Source organism: Lemur catta, chromosome 11, assembly GCF_020740605.2.
Source record: "Lemur catta isolate mLemCat1 chromosome 11, mLemCat1.pri, whole genome shotgun sequence".
Classification (NCBI taxonomy): domain Eukaryota; kingdom Metazoa; phylum Chordata; class Mammalia; order Primates; family Lemuridae; genus Lemur; species Lemur catta.
Window position 1 is genome coordinate 2,353,321 of NC_059138.1, and position 14,958 is coordinate 2,368,278.

At 47.6% G+C, this 14,958-nt stretch overlaps 1 protein-coding gene across 1 annotated transcript; it reads right to left on the reverse strand.

Moving 5' to 3' along the window:
* Positions 1-3,089: 3,089 nt before the first annotated feature.
* On the reverse strand, positions 3,090-14,468 carry INSIG1 (insulin induced gene 1). Its single transcript, XM_045564617.1, has 6 exons — positions 14,394-14,468; positions 13,845-14,209; positions 11,089-11,213; positions 9,824-9,990; positions 9,372-9,471; positions 3,090-5,101 (listed from the first exon to the last, which is right to left on the reverse strand). Exons 2-6 carry the CDS (start codon positions 14,185-14,187, stop codon positions 5,072-5,074), a joined length of 765 nt encoding a protein of 254 aa, XP_045420573.1. The 5' UTR covers positions 14,188-14,209; positions 14,394-14,468; the 3' UTR covers positions 3,090-5,071.
* Between the last annotated feature and the right edge of the window lie 490 nt (positions 14,469-14,958).

A 14,958-nucleotide genomic window follows, 5' to 3' on the forward strand; every position in this document is an offset into this window, starting at 1 on the left:
CTTTGCAGCTAAAGCAATGGGTGCAGAATCAGGACAAAGGGGAGATGCCAAACGTGCAGACTGGCCTGGGTCAGCAGGCCCCCGGGCAAGAAAGAAAATGAGGCCGGGTCTGAAAGCATTCAATGGCAAATGAGACAAAATTTGAAGGACAGCAAAGATATCACGTGTCAAAGGGAGCAGAAATTCTTCTCGAAAGATGGACATCGCGAGGCATCTGTGTGCTCATGAGAAGGCCCAGCAAGCTGCAGGGACTGGCCAAAGCCTCGAAGGACACCCACTGAGGCAGCGCCCAGGGCTCGGCTCCTCCTGGGGCTGTGGGCACCACCCGTCCCGCCTGCAGGCAGAACTCACAGGCCCCAGCCTGGAGGGTGCCGGGCGCCAGGGCAGTGGGGCAGGAGAGTGTGGATGGCCCAGCGCAAACCTGACCCCACTCCCCAGTCCTGCAACAGCTCACTCTGGTGGAGATTGTGTTTGTAGCAACACGACAACCCAGGTAAGGAAAGCAAGTCAATACTGTTGTTTAAAACCAATCCTGCCACTAAGACGTGGCCACCTTGCTTGGAGGAATCCTCAGATCTGTACTCAGATCTTTCACGTTATGAGTGATTCTAACAACTTTAGTTTCTCATTCACAGCAGATTGAAGATCACAAATCGGAAGGGGACTGAAAGGCTGCTGGCAGCAGACGTGACAGTGGCAGCCCATGTGTCTGCCTCTGCCATACAACAGGCGCCCAGGAACACTTGCTGGGTGGCTGAGGAAGGAGCGAGAAAACTCATCTACCCACAATTCTTCCAGCAAGCGTCTGTTGTGGATTAGGAGCCAGAGGCCCTGCGGCTAGGACCGGAGCAGGGGAGGCAAGAAGAGGCGACTCCTCCCCTCCCAGGGGTTACAGCCTGTGGGAAGGACCCAGACAGTCCCCAAACTCCAGTGGCCACTGTAACAGCGCTCTGCAGCCTGAAGACACTCTGGGAGGCTCGCTGTGCTGAGGGTGAGGTCTGACACCTTGTAGACTTCACACGAAACACTCGCCCCCCTGCCCACGCCCCGAGAGCAAATAGATACAGTACCAAGAGCTGGTTCCAATGAGAAATTGCTTCAGTGGATTCGGTTCTGAGGAATTTTGACTTCATCTTCTTTACTATCTCTTTTTGTTCCTGAACTTGAGAATGTGTAGAACATGGAATGACAAAAAACTGTAGAGAACTAGTAAAAACGATAGCCAGGCACTTAGAAAAATTAAGTGTCTAATAAATGGAAACAGTAATGAAAAACCACTTTTCACGTTATGCTACCATTGTCTTGAAATGTACCAACCCAGACTGGAACTGCTTCACACACGGCACCAGCTCAGTACATTTATTCTCCCAGAGAAAACTGGGGGGAAGAAGGGAAACTATTTATTGAGAGCTTATCTTGCGCCAGGCACTATTAGGTGTTTTTATGTTCGGCTAAGAAACTCTTCAGGTGTGAGTCTTATGAAGACTTATAGAGAAATCCATTGAACACCAAGTTTGGGTATTAGGATTTGGATCTATTTCATGCACCTTTTTCTTATCTTTCTTTGCATATTTGGATGCATTTAGGGATCAATATGAGATGTCTCCTGTGGCTAATTTACTGCGTATGAGCCCACCGCAGTCTAAGAGTAGTGAAATGGTAGATTAGCGGGGAGTGGGCCAGCTTCTTATTGCATAATATGTTAGGGCCGAATTTTAATATCTTCATTAATGTTTTACAATATTAATACTTTTCAAAGATAACATCCCTACCGCTAAGGCTTTATACGCTAAATAGTTACACAATTACCTAGAGAGCATCTGAAACTCTAAGAAAGTAAACATTCTTAGTAAAAGGTCTATTTTAACAGGTGAAGTGGATGGAAAAGGCAAGCTGAGATCTGCCTTCTCTCCTTTCTTACTCCCAAGATAAATGGAATGCCTACAATCCAAGGGTGAGGACAGAGCCAGGCTGCCAAATTATATCTAATTCATTGAGACAAATCTGCCAGAAACCTCCCTTTGGTAAGATCACAGGTGACTTTTCAAATTAGCTAAATAAACAAAACACCTGGAGTTCCTATGTACTCAGCCTCGATCATGCAGTTGAAAAGAAGTGAACAAGGAAATCCGTGTGTAAATTATGTATCTACCTTTAACGAAATGATGTAATTCAATTAGTTGCTCAAAGACCAGAAAAATTCCCAGAAACGTTTAACCTCCAACACTTATTTAGAACGTGAATCTACACTAGTTGAGAGTAGTCACTCCTGTGTTAGACCCACATGGATTGGATTAATCTCAGGCAGATCTCGAGTCTCTGCAACGAGGGAAACGTCTGTGTCATCAGCTCTCTCAGTTTCTCCCGCGGACGAAGTTTTATTTTTGGGGTGGTGGAAGCACAGCGGGGTCTGCACAGCAACACACAGGCACGGGCTGAGGGGAGGCAGCGGGGCCTTTCTGTGCCGGTGCTGAAACGCGTTTCTCAACTGCCAGTGCCTTTTCCTACAGTCGTGTTGGCGTTGATGTTCTGGGAGCGCCCCTGATAACCTGAGAGCAAGTCAGCACGGAGCCCAGTTCCAGAGATGCCCGGGCCAGAGGGGCCCTGTGTCTGCCCGCCCTGCCTGGAAACAGGGTTCCGGCTGGAGGGGATGGTGGCAGGGTCCATTTAGCTTGCGCCACGTTTAACCTCCCACCACAGGGAGAACACACATTGACCCTTGAGCCTGGGTCCATTTACAACACAGATCCTCCGTGGGCTGGGGCATTTGCGTGTATCGGGGGCAGACTTTCTGCATACGCCGGTTCCACGGGCCGACGGTGGGACTTGAGTGTGCACGGGTTTGGGACACAGTGGGACTTGAGTGTGCACGGGTTTGGGACACACGGACACCCGGAACCAATCCCCCTGCACACCCGGGATGGCTGCACCCAAATATTTCTCAAGAGGCTGTGGTGAAATTGAGTAAAATTTAAAGAGCTTATAAAATATTTTCCCATTACATTAGATGTTACAAATTCTAACATCCTACACAGAAAACACCGCCCCATCTGTTTTTGTAAAAAGCAAACATAAACACAACAGTTGAGTTTGAATCTTTAATAAAAATAAGAAATGAATGCAAAAAGAACACAATGTTGAAAACTTAGTTATGAATGTGAAACTCACTAGATGTTCAAATCTGGTATAGTGCAAATTTTGTTCATATTATTTTACATTTTTACAAACGCAAATCACTTTGGTTCATATATTTGCTGTAAACTATTGGCAAAAAAAATTCTTCAAATTTACATTTTTTGGCTACATTATTTCTAACAGATTTACTTCCAGTTTAAGAGAAAAAAATACTTATAGTTTGTGCATGATCAAGTATATTTTAAAGATTCACTTACTGCTTTCATCTAATAGCTTCTGGTTTTTCAAAAATGCTGACATCTTCATTGAAAAATTTTTTCATGTAATAATCGTTTCTTTACATTTTCAGAAAATTTATAAGGGATCATTCTAAAGTTCAGAATGATTCCATTTTCTTTTTTAAAAAAATCCTCTAAAACAAAGTAGCTTCAATAACCTAAAATTTACTCCAAGATATTTTCCTCAAAACAAAACAAAATAAAACCCCCCAACAAGGACCGTCACGTAAAGGAAACCAAATACACACATCAACACTCACAGGCGAGTGGGCTAGTTTCTATTCTGCTGACTGGTGACTTCTACTTAAAAGGAGTCTTTTAATCAAGCCACTTTCACAGAATTTAAAACAATCCAAAAACATTTAAATTACAAAATACAAAAAGGTAAATTTGTAAGTAAAAATTACTAAACCCACAAAACTGGAGTATTTCAAAGGACGAGGGCTCAGTGGAGGGTAAAACGATAAAGTAACTTTACAACCAAAGGAAATTATTGCTGAATTCTGCCTCCATGCAGCACTGAAATGAATGGAGAACCCTTCTCGTGAACATCTCACACGTTAAGAAAAATAAATATTTAAGAGAATACAAGGCTCAGATTGGTTTTCATATACATTGCACTTGAAGTTTAAGACCCAATACTTGCAAATTAGGCCTAACATGGTCTATGCCATTAAATGAATACATTGTGCTCACCAATATCATTGAATATTTAGAAACGCCACATGTTTAATGTAGTGACATACGCACTCTTCTTTTTACAAGGCAATCACAGATTGCAAATTCCATAGGGCTGTGGAAAAAAACAGTCGTCTCTGTTCTGGAATAACAAACAAACAATTTGGCTCACTAAGATTGAAATACATGGCAGACAGGTGTTCATTCTTAGATGATTACGGATTTTGGAAAAAACTTTATAAATTGAGGTGAAAACTCCAATGTATCACAGTGCAGAACTATGACTTTTCATTGCCCTTTGCTCTAAGATTGTCTACACAAACTTCCACGGGCAGAATGAAAAGCACAGTTCATCCACTGGTGACGTGTGCACACGAGTGGCCACAGGAGTGTGCCACTGCAGCATTCACGCGGTGACCACGGAGCACTGCCACCCAGAGTGTGACCAAGCTACACTTACTGCTGCTTTTCTTCTTCTTGCTCTTCTTCTCTTTTTTTTTTTTAACACAACCCTATTTAAAAAAATCTTTTGGATAAATATTATTCCTATCACACCACACTGCATCTTTGATAAGCACCATCTACCTGTCTCCTTTGGGCACCGACACAGAACTGACAGTTGGTAATTAAGTCTTAGTTCAAGGCTTTGAAATATGGCAACTTGTTTTTAATCACATGAATGAAACTGAATACTCGGGAAACTGCCCCCTGCTTGAACTCCCACACGCAGCCTGGGATAGAATGTTCCAGAGCACAGACAGGCGTGAGGGCAGTCAGTCAAGGTAAGACTTCAAGGTAAGTAGTTATTTTCTCCACTTTGCTACTCTAGACTAGGTGAATATTTTTTCCAGGAGTCATTTGTACAGTCAGCCCAATCTATATAGATTATTAAGGAAAAAATATAATCTTTGTCACAATCCACTATCACAGATTTTCTCCCCAAATCTCTCCGACTCTTCAGAATAGGTGTGTTTGGAGACTCAATCGCTGTGTGGCTTTTCAGGAACACCCTATGTGGAAAAAAAAAAAAAAAAAAGAAAGAGAAAATTAGTAGTACATATATAAACATTTTAATTATCGATCAAGTAGGTCCTAAAAAGTGAAGATTCCCAACTCCTCTGACTGGAGAAATGGGACTGAGACGCGTGGGAAACACGGAAAGAACCCGGGCTCCACCTGGACCGTCCCGGCTCCATAGTCCCGGCTCCGCGGTCCAGCGCCACCAGCCAGGGCGCTCACACGCGGCAGGGCCGACTGCCCTATGCAGAGCCTGTTACATAAGATCTTGCTGAAAATATAACTAAATATTTATATAAAGTAAACACTCGAATTTATCAAAGCACAGTGATGCTTATGGGATGACAGTTACTCCTAAAAGTGCTACCTTACTGCAATTTAAGGAATTATACTGCAGGGAGATTTCTGCCACAACCTTTATTAACATCTGATACCTGAGTTACAACCTATCTTACCAGCAGTTTGTTGAAACAGGTCATGTTTTACAACACTGAATGACAACCCTACCTTAAACTCACACAGAGCTTCCTGGTGTGGAACCCCCTCTGCACATCCTCTCTCCCTTAGCCTCACAAAAGCTCTGCGAGGTGGACGCTGCGGTCACCACTGCTGCCGGGCACCGCAGGGTAAATTCTCAACACGGGATAGATGTCTCATTGATGAAGAAACAGACCCAAAGAGATCAAATGACGTTCCTGAGCTCGCAAAGCTTCTACAAATGGGCAGAAGAGAAACCTCAATGCACGTTTCTTCCTCTGAACCTGGTCTTTCCGGTTAATTTCCTCCCTGTGGGCAAATGTGCTTTGAGACGAAGGAGCTGAACTCTTCGTCTAAGGTAATGAAGACTACTTATCCAGAAATCATAGATTTTCTCATTTAGAAAGATAAGAAGGTCGTGAGTTTGGGTGAGGTCATCCAGGAGTTTTGGCATGCTAATTTCTACCCTAGGGACACCCATACAGTAAGACCTTCTAGGAAACAAAAATACTTTTAAGAATTGGTAATTTGAAAGTATTACAAACTGTTAAATATGAACATGAGGGAAGGTTCCAAACAAACTTCAGCTAGAGAAAACAAAGTAGCAAACTCTAGCCAGCAACCTGGAAATAAAATTGGTCATCAAATGTTACTACCTGCTCGCCAATGTGCTGATAAACAGACACACTAAAATTGGGTCTGGCCTTAGTCTAAGAACACAAATGGCCACAGAGATGAGGCAGCAGCAGCCTGAGGTGGATGTGACGTCCAGCACGAGAACTTCCACCAGCGCCGCCCGACAGCAAAAGATTTAAATGGCAACGTGGTCCCTCCAGCACACCCAGGACCCAGCACGGATGAATGACAGGCAGGAGCGATGCCTTGAGAGTGCGACTCGGCACACTGATGAGAGCAGGCCCCAACCCCGTCTCTCCACCCGCTTGGGCAAGGTGTTTAATCTTCCTAAGTTCGACTTCCCCATTTAAAAATGGGCTAATAATAGCTTCTACTTCAAAGTGTTGTGTTATGAGGACTAAATTAGAGAACGAAAGTGTTTAGCACAAGGCCCCACGCACAGATGTAAGTGCTCGACGGACGCCAGCCCCGAGCAGCACTAACACTGTCCTCAGCAGCAGCAGCCGACCTGAACCCACCCAAATCGAGAAAGGTGGACTGGCCCTGCACTTGCGGTGGAACGCGCTCTGGCCACCTGACTGCTCCTAGAGCTGGACGCTGCGCTCCTGAGAAAAGACTGAGGCCACAAAGAGCAACATCTACACATTCTGTAAAAGACGGCTACAGACTCATTATTTTCTTTTAAACATACAGGCTGACAACAAAAGGGGCATTTTAAGGGAACTGAGATGGCAAAGAATGAGAGGGATGCCGAAGGCACTGGGCAAACCTTCAACAACAACAACAACAACAACAAAAAAACCCCCACGGGCCTGAATGACACCTGATCTGGCTAGAGTTGGTTCTAGCGCTGAACAGAGTCTGAATGTCTTCCCCTTCAGACTTCATCACCCGTACTCGTGCCAGTCCCCTCACCAGGCCTTACTTGGTGTAGGTCTCCTGAGAGCTCGTAACCGCCACCCGACGCACCCAGGCAGTTCCAGTCTCTGCCCAAGCTGTACAAACACAGCAGAGGGTGGAGGTCGCGCTGAGAGGAAAGACGCCACCAACACAACCCCCACGGGCGCAGCCCACACGGAACAAACTTGCACCAGTGACTGACTCCGTTTTTAAGATGCTGAGCAATTTCCTGGGTTTTAAGTTTGGAAATGAGTTTTCAAATTTTGAACAGAAAAAATAATAGCTGGGATCCAGAGGCAGGACTTAAATTTTCATGGGTAAAAACTGCGGTGGGGGGTTGGGGCTGGAGCCCTGGGAGCCGGGGTCACCGGACAGCCCGGCAGGGAAGGCGGCTACAGCAACCATCGCTCCCCTCCAGATCTAGGATACAATGACAATGTCCAAATGTAAGTTTCTCCCCAAGTTTAGAGAATAAAAAGGATGAAAGAAAGCTTAAGGACAATTACAATCACAACAACTGTCCTGTTTTAAGTTACCTCTAACATTTTCACCGTGAGGATGAAGGAGCACAGCACGGAACCATCTTCAAAAGGTGTGACTTGTTCAGCAATTTGAAAATGTTTTCTCCACTATTTCTAGATGTTCAGAACTTACGAATGTTGTGAAATTTCTACCTCTACCAAAATAATGCTTATTTCTTAAAACCGATTTTAAAAGCCTTGATGTGTAACAGCATCAATCTATCTCCCAGAAAAAATGTTATTCAAATTTTAATTTTATGAGTTGTCAACCTGGTTCAGGATAATTTTATTCCAAACGCCTTCTTAGGAATTTTCTGCCAGAGAGTGTGAAACAAAGCTCTGGGTGCAGGAAAGCAGTTGCTGAGGGCGCTGCCCGGCTCTACTTTGGAAACTGTTCTGCTAAGTCTACAAGGGAGGGAGCCGAACACCTGAAGAAAGCAGCACACTGCTCCCACGTGAGACAGGCCTGTCGGATTTCTAATGTTAAAGAAAGTCAAGTCCTTTGACTCTCCATCAGGGGATACAGAAACGAGTTTTCCGTGGGGGCTTTTCGTTCTGGCAGGAGATCTGCAGAGCATTACAGGAGCGGAGGGGAAAGATGCTTTAGACTCAGCAACAGGTGGAATGCTTTGCAATCCTACACTTTTGAAATTACTTCCATTTTTGTGAACCAGCCAAGCAGCCTTCAAATTCAACTCCTCACAAATGGGTCTCCACAGGCAAAAATAAATGTGCTGTTACAAAACAGCAGGAGGTACCAAGATAAGTTTTCTGAGAAAGGCCCAGAGTTTATCTCTGAGAGCAATAGCTCCAGTTGCTATACGTTCATTTTATTTAAGCCCTGCAGTCTAAGTCGCAGTGTTCAGATGCTAATTTCAGTCAAAGTCAACTTGAAACGTTTAAAAGTCCACATTTTTTTAAATTACAGTGTTCAGATGCCAATTTTTAACTACTGAAAACAACTGCTAAAATTATCCTTGAACTTATCTGCCTTCCCCACTCAGGAAGCGGCTGAGAAAGCGGTGCCTTGGGCGGCAGCACTTCTTTCTCCTGCAGTAAGAACAAGTGCCTTGCCCGGTCAGGTGGCACAGCCCGTCCCCATGGCAACCCTGCCACACGCTCTCATCATCCTCTGCTCGGCCCAGGGCCACCTGCCCCTGCATGGGCAGTGCTTGCCTAAACCAGGCTGTCCCCCGTCTGCCCACAGCACGCCCTGGCCCAAAACGGGGTCTCTGCAGCCTCAGGCTCGATCGCCCTGACCGTGGACCCGAGGCCCAGCATCACCTGCAGCCACTCTGATCTTGTTAAAAAGAAAACTCATTGCATAGGATCGTCCAGATTCGTTTCTGATACTGGAGGAGGAAAGGAAACTCACAAACCATTCTGTTTGGCCACTGTGGTATGGTTCCCTGCCAGTTACTGCAGTGTTAACAGTTATGCAAACTCTGAACAGACACTGGACATATCTATAATACGAAGGGGCTGCACTCGAACTCTAGTTGCTTTCTAATTCGAGTATTTTGAGTTTACAAACCTATGAATCTTTATAATTTAGCAAAGAATGACCTTGGTATCGTAACCTATTTTTTCAATATATATGCTTTTCTCAATAACTGTTGCTCCTGAGTCTGAAATAGCACACATGAACACAAATCCTAATGTATCATTTGAAGGAATCATACCAAGCTAAAAAGACTCAAGTGCTGGGCGATAATATGATTTCACTTACCATAGCTAACTGCCGTCCTATGTTTCCCACTGTGACGCCTCCTGAGAAAAATATACACGGGAGCCAAGAGCGGATGTAGAGGAAGTCTGGGGACGTGTACCTGGAGCAGGAAACACGGGGCCTTAGCGTCAGGTGCACTTCGTTCAACCTCACAGCAAAGATTTTCCTTACCGGGGATATACAGGATGCAATTAACCATGAAATGCTGTAAAATGTTAATATTTGAGTATGTTTTACTGCTACTGTTTAGTTTTAGTTAACATTAAGTCATGGATAATGCATTTTTAATATGTGAGTTAAGAGTAAGCAGCATTTTTGAGAATTTCATGCCTAAATCTATGTCATTCTGTGTAAAAACCAAATAAAATATGAAAATATCTAAGTTTAATGGATGTTTTAATAAAACCTAAGTAATAGTTTTCCAAAGGCCGTATCTGAAAACACACACTCACTGATAGACACCGTTGTACACAAGGAACTGAGTGATCAGAGTAGCTAGAAAGGCGATGGTGATGCCAAGCCCAAGGCCACTTCTTGAACGGTCAAATGTCCACCAGAGGCCCAATGACAGGGCTGCTAGAGTTAGGGACAGCTGGACATTATTGGCAAAGTCCAGTTTCTGGTGATGCAAAAGTTAAGGAAAAGTTTGACAATTTTAATAACATCAAAGACATAAAAATGTCCCCAAGGGTTAAACACATGGATTTTTATTCTTGTACCACAGATAATTCACCACCCGTAAGAACAGCGCTGCGAGCTGAAGAAAAGAGTTGCTGGATGACACTTGCTGTGATGATTAAGAGTATCGCCCAGCCTGAGCAAGAGTGAGACCCCGTCTCTACTAAAAATAGAAAGAAATTATCTGGTCAACTAAAAATATATACAGAAAAAATTAGCCAGGCATGTAGTCCCAGCTACTCGGGAGGCTGAGGCAGAAGAATCGCTTAAGCCCAGGAGTTTGAGGTTGCTGTGAGCTAGGCTGACGCCACGGCACTCACTCCAGCCCGGGCAACAGAGCGAGACTCTGTCTCAAAAAAAAAAAAAAAAAAGAGTATCGGGCTGGGCGCAGTGGCTCAGCTCACGCCTGTAATCCTAGCACTCTGGGAGGCCGAGGTGGGCGGATCATTTGAGCTCAAGAGTTCAAGACCAGCCTGAGCAAAAGCAAGACCCCATCTCTACTAAAAATAGAAAGAAATTAGCTGGGCAACTAAAAACATATAGAAAAAAAAAATTAGCCGGGCATGGTGGCGCATGCCTGTAGTCCCAGCTACTCGGGAGGCTGAGGCAGGAGGATCACTTGAGCCCATGAGTTTGAGGTTGCTGTGAGCCAGGCTGATGCCACGGCACTCTAGCCCAGGCAATAGTGAGACTCTGTCTCAAAAAAAAAAAAAAAAAGAGTATGGGTTCCCTGGGCATCACCAAGCCAAAACTTACCTTTAAGAGTAACTTTCTGAAACCTTATATATAAAATTCTGCTGGTATTTTGCCCACAGAACAATATATTTTGCTATTAGGTCATCATAGCCCCATTCTTTCTTTTTTTAGCAATTTGAAATGAACAAGCACTACCTTCACGTTTACGTTTGCCTTGTGACACCTGGTCAGAATGACATTCGAGTGCATCACATAAATACTAAATACTCATTAAAAGTAACAAAACACATCACTGTACACCCTGAGAAAAGGCTCCAGACACAGCACGTCACACCAAGGATACAGCGCTGGCGTGGTTGATGCCGACAAAGACCGCTATGCAGCGCATGACGCTGGCCCACTCCCTCTTAAACTTGTGGGGCTCGCCCAGGTGGCTGTCGATGCAGGGGTACAGCAAGCCGACCACCGCTGTGCAGGAAGAGGTGACAGTTAGAACACACCAGCAACCGTTACGTAGCGCCTACTAATAAAGTAGCATATTACTCAAACCTGCCCTTTGCCTAGCAAGTTTATCAGCTGTACCATATTTAAAGTTCACATTATATTCTTGTTCTGAGTACCCCTCAAAAATTGTGCTGTTCTGAGAAGTTAAAAAAAAAATCACTGTTATTTGGTTTAAACATCTCTTAGTAAACAGAAATGAATCAAGCAAGTTTAATTAATCATATTAATAACATAGGTAATACTTCATTTTACGATATTTAATATCCATATTTGCCTAAAGTACACAAAACTTAATTTAACTACACAATTCACCTAGTATTTTTAAGTCTGATTTCCATTTTGCAATGCAAAGGTGAGCGTCTGCAAACACCTGCGGACACAGGTCCCATCGCAGCTCTGACTCTCGTGCTGCCGCCCAGCACTGGGGCTGGGCATGTGATGAGACACTTGCATTTCTGCTGACGCGACTCTGACGTTCTGGGTCATGTGCCCACGGAGTGGCCCTGGACTTGATTTCAGGGGGCTCTAGCAAGTTCTCCAGAGGACATGAGCCCTGCTGTGCACACCCGTGGAAGCGCTGGGCGGGACAGCCCTGCACTGGTTCCTCGCATTCCTCAACTGGTCCCTGTGTGCAGCCCCACACTGTGGCAAGAGCACCGAACCAGGAATAGAAACTTGGCCTCGAGTCCCAGTTTGCCCTCAGATGGGACGTGGCTCTTCATGTTTGTTTCCTCATGTGTAAAATTATGAGGATTATGTAACCAGAACAGAGAAAGAAGAGCTCACTGGGGTCTGGAATAGTTAGGAAGTCTTCACAGACGTGGAGTTTTAAAGAGAACCTGGTCAGAGAGGAAGGTACAGCATTCCAGCAGAAGCACAATGGTAAAAATAACAGCAGGACCGAACATCCATGGTGCGTGGAACACGGGCCTGATAGGCTGGACTGAGAGACAAGTTCAGTGTGTGAACCGCACCCAAGGTCGAGGCTCTGAAAGGCCACGCCGTGGCTGCACCTTGGTTGAGTGCGAATGAGGTTAAGTGTTTAGGTTCTTCATCCAAGAAACAAGAAATACAGTGTTAGCCAAGCATTCAGACGAAAATGTTCAGTTTTCAATTTTACATTACCTTTAATCAAGTTCTAACTTTGGAGTTTTGAATAATGGAATCCTCCAAAATTAACTTTACTTCACTATAGCTTAATCTTACCTTTTAAGGCTAAACCAAAATGTTTCATTTTTAAGATTAAGTTTTTGGTTTAAAGAAAGAAACTATTGTGCCAAATATGTAAGAAAAATGAAATTTCAACTCTAGATCTATTTCTCAAAAAAAATTTCAGTGAGTACAGCCACATACCAAAAGCGCTTAGAGAAACAGAAGAGGATCCCATCTTTCTGAGAACATTCTCCCCACTGCTTAATAATTACAGTATCCCTCACATGACATATGTCCTGGCTGGAACACACAGCTCTCTGCTACAGGACTTTCTCCTTCTTGCTGTTTTAAGTGAGTCCACCCAGGCGACAGTGTTTGCACAGTGCAGGGCACACAGCTGGCTGCAGGGGGACAGTGTGCAGAGTTAGGAACAGCTAGCTGTGCACCCTTGGACAGGACTCGCCCTGCGATCCAGTTTCCACATCTATAAATGGACCCACCGCACAGCGTGGCAAGGAATCAACAAAGCACAGCACACAGGGCTGTGGGAAGCAGTCAACACGCGTCAGCGACAAAGCCAACAGCGTACTCCTCACACTGTAGTCACTTAGACAAGTGTTTCCCCACGAGATTCTAAGATGCTTAAGGCCAGGGGCTTGTCTGCTTGCTTTTACATTTCAGCAGCTTGTAGAGCTGAGGCTGCAGAAAGGACCCACAGATGTTGGTTAAATAAACAAATGCTGTGTGACTAGAGAAGCATTTTCAGCGATCTGCTGGGCCAAGATCACTCAACATTTTATAAAACCAGCTAAATGATAACAAAAAAAAATTCTACCAAAAACAAGACAGCAGTCTACCCATCCCCAGTTCAGGCTGACCTGTGTTAGATTTTACAGCATCTATGAGACCGGTTAGGTGCAGGAAAATCTAAACTCTCAAGGGGGTTGCTCTTTGCCTTATGAATTTATCTACAGAGCTGTCGCACGTCACGGGAAAAAGCCTTGGCTTTGGGCCATGGTTTACTTAGCGATCCTGCAAAAGGAAGTGCTGAGAAGTTGCTCCCTTGGCAACCGCCTCTGAGCACACGTGACGATTTGTTTTCGGTTATCCGGCAGAGTAGCGTGTTCGGTGGGACGGCCAATGGCCACTCAGCCCCGCCGCTCACCAGTTCTCCCGCAGCCAATCCCGGGCAGCCCTGCTGGGTGACAGCGCAGGGCTGTCCCCACTCAGGAGGGAAGGGACCTCTGCCGGCTTGGCTCGGCCTCTGCGGACACCCAGTTATCTCCCTGCCCATCTCCATCACGGCTCCTGCAAGTTCCAGGAGCTGCGCCAGGGGCGCGGGGCCTCCCGTCCTCGCCAACCCCTTCCTTGCCCTGAACACCCCAGACGCACTTTCAATGTTTCCAAACACACGTTTCCCGCAAGCGCGGGCGGGGCACTCACCGGCTGCCGTCCCGCAGCAGGGTGGGACCCACCAAGCCGAGGAGAAGACGGTGGCGATCACCTCCTCGGGGAAGAGCGTCACGTTCCTTTGGATCTGCAGCAGGTTGAGCACCAGGGCCAGGCCCACCCCGACCAGGAAGAGCACGAGGCTCCGCTGCACAAGGTCGTGGTGCCAGGTGCCGGCGCCGCGGTCCCCGTGCACCGAGCGGGAGTCCGGAGCCGCCGGCAGGGCGGGGCCCGGCGCGGACGAGCCGACCATCTCCGCGCCGGGTCGCGGGCGGCCCCCGCGCCTCGCGCGCTGCGCGCAGGGACAGCTCCAGAAGCGGTCGTGCAGTCTGGGCATCGGCCGCCGGCCGAGCGCGTCCCTGCGGAGGAGGGGGGAGCGGTCATCGACAGTCCTCCCGGGAGACAAAGAGCCGGGGCCACGCAGGCGGGACCCCAGCCCCGCAGACGCCGAGACCCCGCCCCACAACCCGGCAGGCCCCGCGCCCCACAGCCCCCGAGACCCCCACCCACCCCTGAAGGGTCCACGCAGCGCCCCGCGCCTACCTGGCCGAGGAGCCCGCCCGCGGGCTGGCCGAGCGGAGGCGGGACAACGGGAGGAGGAGTCGCGGCCCGCGACGGCCCCAGCAGCGGCCGCAGTGCCGAGAGGGCGCGCGGACTTATATAGCGGACCAGGGCCCCCGCGCCACGTGACCCAGCCCGGCCTACCCGCCGCTCGCGCGCGACGCCTGGGGGCGTGGCCTCCGGTTGCCCCGCCCCTCCCGCGCGCCCGTCCGCACTCGGTCTGGTGAGGCGGCCGCAGCCAATGGGAGGCGGGCGGCCCATATGACGTGACACGCGCCACTGGCGGCCCGCGCGCTCGACTGCTCGGCGGAGCTGAGGGAGGACGGCGGGGCCGAGAGAGGGAGGACGGCGGGGCCAGGGAGGACGGCGGGGCAGCAGGAGGGCGGAGCGGGCCTGCCCCAGCCCCCACCTGACACCGCGGCCGCGGCGCAGCCCCCGCCCTGCGCCCTGCCGTGGCCGTCCTCGCCCTGGCAGCCGCCCCGCCGCGGGGCCGAGGAGCGGGGCCCTGGTGGCGCGGTCGTGGGCAGGCGCACCCCGGGGCCCACCT